General features: G+C 38.1%; 1 protein-coding gene across 1 annotated transcript in view; it reads left to right on the forward strand.

Moving 5' to 3' along the window:
• Positions 1–16,289, forward strand: part of SPATS2L (spermatogenesis associated serine rich 2 like) — a 143,937-nt gene that overhangs the window by 57,921 nt on the left and 69,727 nt on the right. The window contains exon 3 of the mRNA XM_039844911.1: positions 12,445–12,505. Within this exon, the coding sequence (XP_039700845.1) occupies positions 12,467–12,505 (39 nt within the window). The 5' untranslated portion in view covers positions 12,445–12,466. The remainder of the gene's footprint in view (positions 1–12,444; positions 12,506–16,289) is intronic.

Raw genomic sequence — 16,289 nt, forward strand, 5'->3', positions numbered from 1 at the left:
TATGAGTTACTTTCCTAGAGCTAAGTGGAACTCAGCTACAAAGTTCTATTTGTTTTAGAGCCTTCAATATTAATCAGATTATAGCATATATATTTGTAAAACTAAAAGGACAAACAAGGTGCATCAAATTGAAATGGTTAAAAAAAAATCTAATTTTTAATTCAGCATTTCCAGAATACCAGATAAAATAGGATTTAGTTTCAAAACCCTGTAAGCAAAAATGACAGTGAGGTGGGACGGAGAATGGGGTGGGATGGAGGTGAAAGGAATTCTCCCATTTGCTAAAAGGAAAACGAAACAAGAATGTTATCTCTTTGCTGCATTACAAGCTGGACAAGCGTATAACTGAAACCACACTGTATAACACCTTTTCACTACTGCCTTCTGATGTCATCTAATTACTTACTGCCTACTAATCTTATCTCCCTTCAGGAGCCGATCTTAAAATTATATTGCTTTAAAATTAGCTAAACACATTGCATCTAACCAAGGCACATAGTGGATCTCCAATAAATATTGATTAATTAACTTTGTGTACTATGCGGGTAGGTTTTCTTTCTGGCCTTACCCATGACTTGCTTGTTTCTGCTGGAGAGGTTTCAGTTTTACTCTTCCTCTTCCTGAAATGTCATTCCCATCATTGCCAGTACTGCCTCAAAGCAGTGGAAAAGAGCATCTCCTCTCAGAACCTCTCTCTGATTAAACCCACCTAAACTAAAGCCATCTCACTCTTCCAGAAGCCCCTTTTATAAACATGGTAGTAGTCATTTCATAATAATTTAAGATTCCGTTATGGCATTCTCATTTCTCTTGGCTCTGATACTCTCGATGCCCTAAAAATACACCCCTCAAGAATAGACATATATACAATGGAATATTACTCAGCCACAAAAAACAATGAAATCTTGACATTTGAGACAACATGGGTGGACCTAGATGGTATTATGCTAAGTGAAATAAGTCAGAGAAAGATAAACATTATATGATTTCACTTATATGCGGAATCTAAAAAACAAAATGAACGAACAAACAAAACAGAAACAGATTCAGATACAGAGAACATTTTGGTGGTTGCCAGATGAGAAGGGGTTCAGAAGATGAATGAAAAAAGGGAAAAGATTAAGGTGTACAAATTGCCAGTTATAAAAACAGTCACAGGGATGTAAAGTACAGCATAGGCAATATAGTCGGTAATATTGTAATAACTACGTATGGTGTCAGATGAGTACTAGACTTATTGGGGGATCACTTCATAAGTCATATAAATATCTTATCACTGTGTTGTACACCTGAAACTAATATATTCTATGTCATTAAAAAACTAAAAAAAAATTAAAAAAATTAATAATTAAAAAAATAGGCATCGAATCTTATTTCCTGTAGATGCACACATACACACAGATACCCCTCACATCAGCGTCCGGCCCAATGGGGAGCTCACGCAAAGACATGTTCTGCAGCTCAATAATGAAATTTTTAGCATTAGTAAAAAATCAGACAACCCTGCTTGCTTGTCTCTATCATTCTGCCAAGAATGGGTATAAATGCAATCAAGGCTGTGAGAGATGGACTTTTTTCATCAAACAAGTGATCAAAACCTAATACATTTACCCCTTAAAATTGCTTTAGGGTAGATTGGATGACTAACAGAAAGTCTTCCAAAGGGAAATAATGTATGGCATTATATTTATTTGAAAGGTCTCTACAATATTTGAACTACTGTACAGAAGCAGTTGTGATTTATTCAATCTTTAAAAAAATGATTTGGAAGAGATTAAATTACATATTGCTAAGGCTTATAGACCATCGTAAGCATTCAATACTTTCCAGACTTCCCCAATGTGAGTTGAGCCATAGGGCAGGCTGGAGCTCAGTGCAAAGTAAAATTGCCAAGGTGTCTGCTTCTGGGTCTTTTATGCTATAAACTGTAGGAGTAAGCAGGCAGGCCATAAAGACGGTTTGCAAAGAAACCCATAGCATGCATGTAGGTATCAACAGCAATAAAGACCCATATCTATGGGTGGAGAAGTTACAGGGGTATATAAAGGTGGGGTTAGGGGTTAAATGTGTTTCACATTGGGTTGGATATCAGTTGTTGTTTTCTCCTACTCCATAGAAAAGGTAAAATTTCAGTCTTTCTATTTTGGACAGAGCATCGGCGTTGATGGAGAGAAACTAGAGGGCTTGTCTAGTGATGGGATTATCCCCAGTACAAGCCTCTGCGATAAGAAGAAATAAAATAAGTAGAAGATGTTGGGGAAGTTACCTGGTTAAAGAGATGGGATACATGGGGTCCAGTCAGGGAAGATGTGGAGGGCTTCGGTGCTTGTGATTAGACCTTGACACTGAGAATGACTAAAACATTTCAGGGTTGGAGGTATGAAGGGAAGAGGTTAGGGAGTGGGTGGGAGGGTGTGTAAAATGATGTGGTAGAACAGCATTTGACAATGCTTGTTTCAGTGGTGGTGTTTAAAGTGATAATCCAGTCCTAGATGTTGAAAGCTGGGGAATAAATTATTAAAGACTCATTGCAACAAAGAAAGGAAAAATAAAATGAGAGGACATTTATTCTACTTTTTCCACATGTCTTTATTGAACATTTAATTTTCAAAGGCATTCTATTAGGTTCTTTGGAAAAGAAAAAGGAGAAGTGGAATTTATCAGAGACAGGCTTTTTAAAAGAAAGCAATTATTTTTATAATTCATTAAATCTATGAATATCTTATATATTTGAAGCACTTTTAAAGTACTTATTAATTTTCCCAAAACAACACATTTCAGGTGACAAATTTCTATTTTTTATTATAGTTAGAAATTGAAATAAAATTTACTAAGATAGTAAATATGACCTCTAGAATTTTAAGTGTATCATAAAATGGTCAAAATGAATTTTCATTATCTGTGATTGCATTAGAATGAACTCAAGGGCATTAAAATCATATTCTCTCTTTTATCCATCTCAATACAATTACCTGAAATCAGAATGTGTGAAAGGAGAGTTAGTAATTTTTAGGTTACTCTCTCAGTAGCTCTAAGACTTTATTTGAATTTTTCTCTTTCTATGTTGTAACTACTTGTTGTCCTCTAAAGACCAGTACTTACCTATGAATTTGGTCACTAGAGCACTGACCACGTCTGGTAGCCACAGGCAGGAACCCATGACCTGGCATGGGTTTCTGAGTCATTCGACAGGAAAGAGATATTATAGCTTTGCATTTACTTTTGCTTGTGCTGAAGTTTTAAGAACATGGAGAACAAATGACACTGTGGATATAGAGCTCTGAGAGTTTATATCCCTCTTAGCAGTCAGGCCTTGACCTTGGGCAGCCACCCACACCTCTCTGGAGTTGCCCTAGTCCTCACACAAAGTGACAGTGTCCACGAGGAGGGAAGAATGTGGCCATATGAGGGCAATTTGTGGTCGGAAGTTTGTGTTGCAAGGGCCACCTTCAATCACTGCCTCGATGCATGACCACAACTTCTCAAAGCTTAAGTTTCTCATCTGCAAAATGAAGATCCTGAGAAAGCAACCACATAGGCTATGGAGGAATCAAAAGAGAAAATTTTATATTTGTATTTATTTTGTAGCACTTACCATGTATCAGGCAGTCTTAATGACTTTACAAATATAAACTCATTTATCCTCATCGCCACCCTATGAGGTAGTTTAATATTGTTCTGTTTTTACTGATGAGGAAACAAAGGCATAGAGGGATCGAGTAACTTGCTCAAATCCCAAAACTAATAAGAGGCAGAGTTGAGATTCAAACTTGATGAACTGTAATTACTTATTTTCTATCATAAGAAGATAAGTAGGAATCTAAATAGCAGAAAATAAGCAGTATTTCCTTTTTGCAGTCATTTAAGGGCCCAAGATACTGTGGTTGTTGACGAAGACACCTTAATTAAAACAGTTACTTCTGCCATGTGGCTGGCTATAGGGACTTCCTGGCTGCTTTTGACCATGGGTGGTTAGCAAGATGGGCTCTAATGGTGGGGACCAAGAGAGGCCTGACCCTAGAGAGAAGTAATCGCCTTTCTAAGAACACATTGAACTTACATGTTAGTTTTTTAAAAATCAAACCAGAAAAACAAGGTAACATATTTATAGGACTGTAGCAGGCCTGACAGGTGAGAAAGCCTTCTCCATTCTGCCCCTCAATAGTTATCTCCACCGTCGTGTCCTCAAACTAGCATTTTACTGGTAAAGGCTAAACGTTCACCATGAGAACTTCATTTCTTTGGGTGAGAGTAAGACCCCTGATCAAATGTATGTGTACCCCTGGACATGGTAGTACAATATTCATTTAGTGCAAAATTAGCCAGCAGAAACTTCCAGTTAGGTCTGGAACCAGGAACGGGTTTTAGGAGTGGGAGGGGAGAAGGCCCGCCTCAGGGTGCAGTGCTAGGAATGTTTGCTAATCAATTGATATGCCTGTACTGGTGTCACCTATGCCTGTACTGGTGTCACCGGAAGATTAGAGGCCCTTAGCCTAGACCACACTCAGAAACTGACCTTTGGAATGGTTACTGCAGCCTCAGCCTGTACTGTCTCTTAGCCTCTGGGGCAGTCAATGTAAAGGTTGCAGATTTAATCTTAAAACTATGCCTTTTTCAAGATAAGAAGAAATAAGAACTGGGCATTCACTAACAGGGGCCTGAAGACAAAAACACTGGGCCGTTTTTCAAAAAGGGATTTAGCAGTTTCTCCAAAGGTGGGTCCCTCTAAGTGAGCCTCAGGTGGCTAAGGCCACCAGCTGATTACTCAGCCACACCCAAGTTCCTGCCACTTACCCAGGTTTCTGACTCCATCTGCGTCACCATTGAGATGACTTACTGGCCCCAGTAAATGCAAGTTGATAAAGGTGACCAGCTGGGGCACAGGGCTTATTTGCCTGTTGAGAAAGCCAGTAGCTCAGACTGTGCACCAGAAACCCTGATTTGGAACACCAGGACTCCTTAAAACGTGAGTTAAGGTTGATTTTGTGGGGAAACCTTAGGGGGCACAGTAACGGGTAGGGGAAGAGGTGTGAGAGGGACTGGCTGCCTTGGAGTTCTCTTCTGCTGGATGCTGAAGCTCTGCCTCATTCCCTGGTATTTCTTTCATCATGTGTGGTAGTGCATCATATACTGTTCAGCCAGTGCCAGTGTTGTTTCAAGAAAGCAGGGAGACCTGATTTTCTTTGCTACTTTGAGAAAATCATTAAATGTTTACTAGGAGGGTTCTGGCTTAATGAACTAGAAATATTGTGAGTTTGTTGAAACAGAGATTTTTGAAACCAGATATGCTCTGAAGAGATGATGGGTTCCTCTACCAGGATGAGCCAGCTTCTGCAGAACTGACTACAAATGTATATAGCTTTTGTTAGCCAGGTTTTCTTAAGATTTCTCTTTGCCAGTCCAGAGTTCTATTGCAGAACCACAATGTATCTTTTCTTTGGAGACGAATATGCAGCGGATTTCCTTAAAAAGATGCTATGAAAATTTTTAAAAGCATGCAGCCGCACCCCACCCCCACCCAACCCCTAATAACCGCAAGCCTGCCTCTAACCCCCTGCTATGCCTGGTCTATGATGATGAGACTTGCAAGCTGGGCAGATCACAGCCCCCTTGTTGCTTTGGCCAGAACCGTGAGCCAGGTCAGTTCCAATTCTAATTTCCTGAGTCAACACTTTGATTTTCTTACCCACCTACTCATCTGGCTCTTTCTGTGTTTTTATGTTTATATCTGCCTCCATCCAAAGATGTCAGCTCCTTTGGGAGCAAGAGCTCTGGAGCCAGAAAGTCCAAGATCAGATCTCAGCTCAGCTTCTTACTAGCTCTGAGGCTTGAGTGCGTGCTTACCTCCCATGCTTCCATTTCTTCTATAAAGTGAGGACTACATACTCCATGGGTTATTATGAGAATTAAATGAGTTAATACATGGAAAGTGTTTATAGCAGTGCTGGGTAGACATTATGAGTTCAATAAGTGTTATTTTGTAACCATTGCCGGAATTCCACATAGAGTCTGGCACATTGTAGGTGTTCAGTAAATTGACAAATAATAAGAAAAAACATTTTTGTTTCTGTAGGAAGAGCCGAGGGAAAGGAAATAAAGAAAGGGAAAGCACAATATTTCTTTGCAACATTTGGAGAGGTTGTGGTAAGGTACTGGGTGCTTGGGGTGTGAAGGAGAACTGTGCTTGGTCTTTTGTCTGAACCCCTCTGGGTTTTGGGATTTGCTCAGCAGGCTGTGTGGGGATGAGGGGCTTGCCAGTGTGATCTGCCCGGAGAGCCTATTGTGGCATGCTTGGAGAGGATGGAATTTATTCTTTTGAACCTCAGAAGGCAGGCCACTTCACCTTTCCTGGGGCATCTCTAAGGATGGGCATGTTTTAAAGACTTGAGCTGACATCATCGCATCTTAAAAGAACTGAGCATAATTGAATTGCTGATACAAGTGGGTACTTGCACCAGGCCTGGGTCACTCACATCTCTATGGAAACACATGTTTGCTTGAAAGCCCAGCCATCAAAAGCAGAGCCTTCCAGGAGCCAGCGTCGGGTCACTTTTAAAAATAAGGCACTTATTTTTATATTCTCAAGCCATCAAAGACCTATGAAATGAAATAATTTCAAATTAAATAGAAAAAACATGCCATAGATGAATGCTAATAGAGCCTGCCATGCGCCCTCCCCCTGTGCTTGTGGTGCTTGAGATCCACGCATTCATTTTAGCTGTTCTTTGCTCTTTTGCTCCCATTTGCATTCTGCTGCCTTGGGGAGGTGGTTTGGTACTTTATGCAAAAATGGTTAATCTTCATTCATAATGGAAAATTCAAAGCAGGGCCTGCCATAAAGTGTGCTTTGTGCTGCTCTCTGCTGTTTCTGTGTGTGCAGCGTGTACAAGGACGTACAATTTGGATGACTGCCTCCTACACAAGCACTCAGGGCTGTTGAGTGGCGACTTTCTCCCATAAAGGTCTGAAACTCACATCAGCACATCTTGCCCTAGATGTGCTCAAGTGATATTCTTAGTGATGGGGAGCTTTTATCTGCCTCTGGAAACAGGCCTTTTCAAATAAGTATTGACTGTTAATGACCTGTTTAAATAAAACATTCAATTTTCTTTCTTCCCCCCACAAAGGACTTAGTAGGCAGTGACATTTCTAAACCAAAGGCTAACCTTGCTTTTCAAAAGAGTCAGAGCTGGGGCTTTTAAATGTGAAATTTTTGTCTGACATTTGCCCTTAAAATGCTTTTCAGTGAAGTTGTTCTAACAGTGGGTTTCGTACATTGAAGTGTCTTTGAATAAAAATGCAACCTTGAGATTTTTTTTTTCCCCCTCGAAATTAAATTTAAAAATCTAGGTAAATATCTTCATATGAAATTCATATTTCAGTTACCATTCTGTGTTTCATTGTTTATGTGTCCTCATTTCTAATAATTAAAGCAAGTTTTCTCTAAGGAACAAGGCGCTGCACAGGAACTTTTATTAAACTGTAGGAATTAAACCACAGAAGAAAGAGTCAAAGCACTAAAGTATTTGGAATGTAAGAGACCTCAGTAATTACAAGATCAGATAAGGAATAGCAAAGGAGTTGAGGAAAAGGGAAGAGAGAGAGAGAGAGAGAGAGAGAGAGAGAGAGATTAGGCAACAGAAAAGTTAAGCAACAGAGAACTTACATAATGTTAAATTTAGACAGAAAGTCCCAATTTTATAGGAGAACGGTTTCTCTCAAGCTGGCATACAGGTACCCATGATGGCGCTTAATCCTTGACCAATTTAAAGGTGATCTTTACCAAAACATAGTCTAGAACATCAGAGACAGCACCCACACCTTCTGTTTTTTTTTTTAAGGTGAATTTTTAGCTTTCCGCTACCCTAGCTGCTAAGCTTCACATGCCTGCCTGGCCTGAGAAAACAGGGTGCTGGGATCAGTTTAATTATCTTTGCAGAGTTCTTACTGCGATTCATATACACTGTGCCCCATGACTTGTTTATGCTTTGAATTACTATATATAGGTACAGTGATTGGGGCTCCAGAATCAGAGTGCCTGGGTTTGTGTCTTGGCCCTGTCACTGACCGTAGGACCCTGGCTTAGTCACTGAATCTCTGTGCCTCAGCTTTCTCATATGTAAAATGAGGACAATCATAATTTCTACTTTATAGGGGTATGAGGACTAAATGAAAAATATGTGTGTCAAGCACTTAGAATGCTTGGCACGTTGTAAGTGCTCCATGAGTGTACTAATTATTATTTTAAGTCTTTATTTAAAAAGTTTTCTTACATGTTTTTTCTGGTTCCTTAATCCAATTCAAGAAAAGTGATGTAATATCTGAGAACAAGAAAGTGAATCTAAGAGCAATAATAGGTTTCAGAGAAATAAAAGTGAAACTTTATTATTACCTACACAGTAAAACCTGAGGGAAATGGGAATAGGGAAGTTAGAAAGCAATTTGGCATGCCAATACATTGTTTTACCTTTTCATATTTCATATGGTTGCAGGAGAAATTTAAATATATATTTTTAAACTCATTTTGGTAGTTGATCAGATTGTCACATATAGTAAGCTTCACTGAATTGTATGAATTAGAAATGCTAAAACAAACATATTTGCCAGAATTTGTAGTATTCAGGATTATTTTTCATAAGAAATTTTTAATCTTCGTTATAAACGTATAGATTTTCTGATTCACATTAATGCATATTAAGTAAGATCTTTGCATAATGATTAGTTCAGTTTGCTGTAACTTTGCATATGGAGTGATTGGTGTTAACCATATTTGTGGTTTATTAATTTTGCACTGGAGAACTGGATAGTTAATGTATTGGTGATAAACAGTGAAATTCTTTTCTTTGGGATTGATGTCTTTTCCTAATGTTTTTGACTATGGAGTATATATATCTAGAAAGAAGTAAGACATTAATCTGTTATTTCATAAACAAAATTTCAGTTAACAATTTCTTTGATCTTTATTTTTTTCAAGGACACACAAACACATATATATATATATCAAGGTTTTTTATATATATAATGTAGATGATGGCTATTTATGTTTGTAATGTTATTACTGAAAATTAAATTATAATTTAAAGGAACAAATTTTCAAATAATCCCTAAGCATTGAAATGTTGCATCGATATCAAGACTTGCATTTCTGGTTATCTTAATTTTATACGGATTATTCGATATACATGGAACACATATCCATGGATTTGAATAGTTCGGCCTCACTCAGTAATTGGTTGGTTTTAAGAACAATCTTAACTGATAACAGGAATTAGAAACCAGGTTCTTTCCCAAGAAGTCAGAAGTCTCTGTACCTTTCTTGTGGATCTAAAGCTCTTGCGATCAAGCTCTGTTAGGATATGGGCATCAGTCGTGCCGGGAGTGACATGCTATCGAGCATGGCAATGAAGCGTGATGTGAGGGAAATAGGTCTGTTGGCCCCAAACGTCTGTCCCTCCTTCACGGCATTATAGGCTTCTCAGGTTAACCCAGGGGTCTGAAACTATGAGAACTGGGGTTTCAAGTTGGGCCTATCATTAAGAGGGGGTGATGATATGTTTCCTAGAGGCAAAGTTCCTTACCTATCTAAATTAAATAATTAAGATTCAGATTGAGTTGATCTGACTGTCCTGGAATAGTTCATAGCAGGCAACAGAATCCGAAAAGAATAAGGGCACAGCACAGTTTCGTTTTCACAGGAAAGAGGGAATCAGCTCAGGAAACATAATGAGCACGTGGCTCCTTGAGGGTGTGAGGTGTGCTTCTCAGTGCTCTGGAGGGGCTAGTGCCAAACCTGGGCTGCAGACACTCAGCGAAGACTTTCAGCACACTGAAGAGCAACCTCGCCTGTTCCATAGTTTCCTTATCAGTCAGAACTCAAATTGACAATCTTGTCACTTGAAACTCTTAATTTTCTAAGGCAAATCAAAAATATGTTCTGTTTAGATTGAAATCCTTCATCTAACTTCCATGACTGGAGCTGGAACTGATGTCCCTCCCAGTCCCTCAGTTATCCACTGGCCAGCAGAAAGCCTTGGTGTGGAGAGAGCACTGGAAGCCACACAAAAGGCAGAGTCTACAGAGACAGCCTTCCATGCAGGAAAAGAAAATTTAAAGAGTAAAACGAACAAAGAACACAATTACTCCCTACAATTACTTTTTGTCTTACCTTTCCATCAGAGAAACCTGTAGTAGCCTAATTCTACCCTCACATCTAGCATTTTCGTTCCACACAAAAATAATGTAATCTTACTGGCATCACTACCAAAAAAGAGCCTTTCTTGAGTCAGACTTTGAGATTAAAGAGAAAGGGAATTGCCAAGGAAATATATATTTTTTTCGTCCTATGAATACTATGGAATTTCTCTCGGGTTCCTTTGTGGATTTGAACTCTCCGGCTTTAGAAAATGCTGCACACCCAAATCCTAGACATCAAAGCAAAACAAAAACAAAAACTCTTTTCCTCAGATTTCATAGATCTGTAATGGCAAAATTAGGTGCATCTAGAAGATTTAGCTAATCTAATCTAATGAAAGGAATTGTGGCTCACAGACCCATCCTAGCAAATAGCACCGAATCTTGCTGTCACCTTCAATCCTTTATAATTCCATAGGTATAACCTGTATCTCTCTCTCCTTCACTTCTTCCCTCCTTCCCTCCCCCATCCTCATTCTCTCACACGCACATACATACGCTTTCATACACAGAAAAACACCAAAAATGTAGAATGTATACACGATGCCCAAACTGCCATTTGAATAAGGAAATCAACCGCTCAAATGTCTTCAAGTATCACGATTGTAGACCATCTTGTAGGCATTATGATGGCTGATCAAAGATTTCACTTTCATCTATGGCTTGTAAAGAAAAACACGTGGTTATTTGTCCACGTACCTCACATGCCATCTCTATCACTGTTATGATCAGAAAATAATTCTCTTATCTTTTACTAGTAACTTTCAGGGGCGTGAATAAATGAGAATGAAATTCAGATATTATTTGCCAGCTAGTTTATTTCCTTTCTCCCATATGCCAAGTCAGAGGATATAAAATTTATTGTTTGGAAGTTCATTAAATGGGAGGTGTATTCAAAGGGATGAACACTCTGAGTAGAGCATATGGGAAGGAGCTGCCTTAACTGGGGATTGAGTCTGCAGAGTATCTCCTGTTACCGTGTCCAAATGCATGTGCCTGTCAGTGACACTATTATTGAAAAACTTATAAAAATAAAATCTTATTTTTCTAATATTTGGCAACATATAATAATATATCTATGGGGATTCCTATTTGAATGGTAATAGAGTTAAGATTACATATTGCTAAGCTTTCATCCTAAAATCAACAAAGGTAATGGATCTGAATTTATAGTTTATTTAAGATCTAGGTTTAAAAGAAAATAGTGAGGAGAAATCTGAGGATTTTTGTAAGTTATTCCTAAAATGTGTCAACTCCAAATATGTTCTTTGTTACAAAAGCCAAAAAGAATATAGGAAAATGTTTCAGTGGTTCTTGATTGACAAAAACATGCAAATAGGTGGTATATCGATATCTTCTCCTGTCTAGATGCTAATTTCTGAACCAATCCGTTCACCTGTTTTAAGTGATTTATGTTTTATTTTAAAAAGAGATTAAAGTATTAAAGACTTAAGATCCAGCTTCTATCATAATGGTGAAAGATTTAGACCAGATGAGAAGAAAGAAAACATCACAGCTTGATGTTAAGAATACAGATCTCAGAATGGGCCACTTCACAAAGGAGATTGGACACCAAAGGCAGAAAAACTAAAGAATTAAGGGAAACAGAAGGATTATGGGCAATTTTAAGCATCCATTTGAATCTCAAGGTCACGAATTTATGGTCATCAAAAATATGGTGAAGGTTTATATGTATGGAAGTTCATGATATGTTGGTAACTAAAAAAAGCGAGTTTTGAATCTGCCATATACAGTGTTTATTATATTTAAATCTCATATTATTTCTCCTGTTTCTTCCTTGAGTGCATCATGTAGTTACATACATGCCAGAAAAGACTCAGTAAATGTTTGTTATATTAACTAGAAGCTGATAAAAGCTTTGGGGCAGTAAGGATTGTGATGACAATGACTAAAATAGGTATGCTTTTCCTCCTCTCACTGTTTTAGACCACTTTTCTTTAATATAATAAGAAGAAACACATTTTGGGTACATACCCATTTGTTTCTGTCATTTTCCATATCAATCCAGTATGAATAAAATATTTTACATTGTCTTCTAGTTATCATAAAATGCTTTTAGAACATATATAAGAGAAATGTTTAGCTTGAAAGTATTATTCCATTCCAAAATGATATTTATGATGATGGCTGAATGAAATTATTTACTATGTTCGAAGAAAGCATAAAAATAAAACATTGAGAAATCAATTTTAAAACTTTAAAGTTAACCTTTTTTTCCACCCTTCTTTATAGGGCTTATTCCACTGGAAGCAAGATGGCTGAACTCAATACTCATGGGAATGTCAAGGAGAAGGTAAGATAAACTTGTATGCAGATTTTTGCAGAAACTCCAGACTGGTTAATGTTGTCTCTAGCTGGTAAAACTTCAATTACAATGGAAGAAGGGGAAAATGGTGGGGTTTTTTGGGCAGGGGGTGGGGCGGTGGATACACAGTAAGTTTGACACACTAGAAAACCATTTAACAGAATCATGAGTAGCATTTACCGAATGTGTTAAGTGTATTACATCCATTTCTTCATTTAATCTTGGCCATAACTCCATAAAGTTAATACTATTATTATTCTCATTTTATAAGAGAAGTTAAGCGATTTGCCTAAATTCACATAGCTAGTAAGCGACACAGCTAGAATTTAAACCCAGCAGTGCCATTCTACAGTTCATACTCTTAATCATCATGCTGGTTGCATCTAAGAGCTAAGTAATATGTTATGTCTCCAGAAATGGCCTCATATAGAGATATCCGGCGCCCTGCCTCGTGCTTGTGCTGCATTTAGCCTTTTAAATTTCTTTCAACACTGAGAGTTTAAGAATATGGTGAAGGGGGATTTTCCCCCTTCTCATCATTGATTGGAGGCTGATTACACTTCAGAATCCTTCCACGTCTTGTCCTCCTCTGTGAGGCTGCCTCCACTTAGGGTCAAAATCCCTCACTTGCCACATATGCTACCTTGCAGCATCAGCTCTATATGGTCATAAACCATAGACCACATAAGACCATGGAGATAAATTTGTCCAACCCATTCATCTGGCTTCAGGGAATTGAGGTCCTAGAAGGGATTTGTCCCTGATGCACAGCAGAGTGGGAGAGCCTGGACTGGAGCTCTGTCCACCTTCCACATGGCCACTTCCCTCCCTCCACTAGTCTGTAAACTACATAAGGGCAGGAGTTTGTCTTTCACCCCTTTCTATCCCTACAGTACCTAAAACAGAGTGGAGGATGAGAGAAGTAACATTTGTGGAGTTCTTACTATTTTTTCTTTCATTTGGCAAAGATATATCAGACCCTACCTTGTGCCAAAACACTGTTCTGGATGCTAGGGATATGGCACCAAACATATAGATGAGATCTCTGCTCCCGTGGAGCTTGTTTTTAAGGAAGGAAATGGGGAGTAAAAAAGAAACATATAGATGAATAGTCATTTCAGACAGCGGTAACTACTAAGAGGAAAGTAGAGTGGCAAAGGAAGGTGGCTACTTCAGATGGGGTTGGTCAGGGCAGCCCTCTCGGAGGAGGTGATATTTGAGCTAAGATAAAGACAACGGGAAAGAAACACTGCAAGATCCGAGGACAGAGCATTCTAGATAGAAAAGCAAAAGCAGGTGGCCCAGGTGGACTAAATTGAATGTGTTTGAAGAGCAAATGGTCCGTGTGGCAGAAGGAATGGTGATGGGAGAAGAGATCAGAGAGTAAGTATGGCAGGAGCCAGTGTTGGCAGAACATTGGGTCTTCACCTGTGTTCCTGGATCCACAGGTGCAATTCAGGATTTCATGTACTTGAATGGGGAAAAAAATACATTTTCATCTCCACTAACTTCTAAATGAAGTTTAGCATTTCCTTCAGTCATGAATGTAATCAAAGGAAAAAGAAAACCCACAGTAGTAGCATGAATACTTGTGACTTTCACAACTAGAAATCACAGAAAATTACATTTGTAACAGATATCCTGAATATTGTTTGTTCATCACTACTTCAAAATGACCGTATGGAACCTGCACTATATTGTTATTTGATGTTGGTAGAGAAACATATATTACTGTAGCATAAATTTGTTATTTCATTAATATTTAAAATTTATTTCAGTAGGAGTGGTTTCCTTTGTAGTCATATGGATTTTATTTCGCACATTTTAAAACATTATTCTTAGTAGGACCCCACAGGCTTTACCAGACTGCCAAAGGGGGTCCGTGCCTGGAAAGCTTTAGAACCTAAGACAGAGCCGTGAAGGGCTTTATTCAAAGGGCAGAAGGAGCTGTTGAAAGGTTTTAGGCAGAAGCATGACTTGGAGTGACATTTTGTTAAAAGCTCACTCTGGCCCCATCCACTACTATGCTGCATGTTTTTTAAATCTTCGTATTAAATAACTTTTCTGTTTAGTAAGGACACAGAAGTTTGAGGTTAAAATCAGGCAAACCAACTTGTTACCCCAAATCTCTCCATACATGGTCAAAACCAACTTCCACCGACATAAAATTTCTTTGGAGTCTTATGTGTTACCTTAAAAATTGATGCAAATTGTTTATTCTATTCTATTTCATAATACATTCCATATATTATTTTAATGCAAATACAATATTACTAATTGACCGTTGAGCAAACAATAGCAGAAATATGTGCCCCTTCAATAAAGCTTCATACTCTCCATGACTCACAGTCATATACTCAGGTGAGACTTTATTTTCCTCATTTTGAGAAACTGAGTCCAGCACCACAGTGTTGACCAAAGATTGGCCCCTTTCCAAATGTCTGCTGATGGATGAATTGAATAGCTCCTGAAGTTGGGCTGTGAGAAAGAAAAGCACTTTAAACAGAGTCATAGCAATTGATTCCCTGAAAATGATAACTAGTAGACAGATCAGTATGGTAGGCTCAGCAGTCAAAGATAGCGTCTTATTGAAAACAGAGGTGGCATCGAGCCAATAAGGGGAAGAAGACTGATCTGTCGGCACACAGGCCACAGAGGTTCAGTGTGAACGCTCCAATGCATTGGCTTAGACACCACGTTATCCACTTGTCATGATCGATGTCATATATGTGTATGAAGATTAACAATAGATGGTGTTTTTTGCTATCGCACTTCAGTAACTTATCTAAATGTTGGCATTATATTGAAAGAGGGTAATATTTAAGTTGTAAATATTATCAATCCATATGACAATGAAAGTAGATCTTCTCTAACCAAATTAGTAAATTCCATCTTCCTATGCCAAAAGGTTAATAGATTTCTCAACTCAATAAAATAAATCATAATAAACAACTGAAAATTCTGATCATTTATAATTTTACATTGATTTATTGTAGTACATTTATTTCCTTTAGTTGTTAGCTTTTATGGCCTTTTTATGATTAGTTTGTTTCTCAATCTGTCACACAGAGCAATGACATTTTAGTTCTGAAAATTAAGACTAATAACAACTGTTACATCTTAAATTATAAATTATAAGCTTTTAGAGATCTGATTACAGAATTTGTGTAGTGTTCTTATACAACATCTAGTCAAGCGCTATGGGAAATTAAATACTCAATAAAAGCCTTGCGATGAACTCACCAGTTATCTCTAGTGGGTCCACTATTGGATACATTGAAAAGGAGTAGGTGCTTTGGTGAAATTATCATTTCTGTCCTCAGGCAGCTTTTAATTCAGAAGAGGAACTAATAACTTAAGCTTTAATATCCAAGACAACTGAAATTTACAGTTGATTCTCTTTGTGACTTTTTATTTTACAATACCTTTATATTATTGAACTATAAACTGTAAGGATTTAAATAGAAATATTGTTGGAGTCAAAGTTTAGTCTCCTTAGTGTGACATGTGTGATCCATCTCCTGTGTGACCTGACCTCCATCCACTTTTACACCTTTATCTATAGCCACTTCTCCACATGCCCCCCGCAACACAGCAGCCAGCCTAACCTTGAATGTTTCTGCCTCCAGGACTTTGCAAAAGTAGTTTTCAGTATCTGGGATGTCCTCCTCCAGGGACCCAACCCTCCTTCTCCTCACTTTTACAAACGTTCCACATATCTCCTTTCGCCTTCCTTCTGCACCACTTGAATTATTTGGACTTCTTCTATTCT

Source organism: Pteropus medius, unplaced genomic scaffold (assembly GCF_902729225.1).
Source record: "Pteropus medius unplaced genomic scaffold, Ma_sr-lr_union100, whole genome shotgun sequence".
In the NCBI taxonomy this organism is placed as follows: domain Eukaryota; kingdom Metazoa; phylum Chordata; class Mammalia; order Chiroptera; family Pteropodidae; genus Pteropus; species Pteropus medius.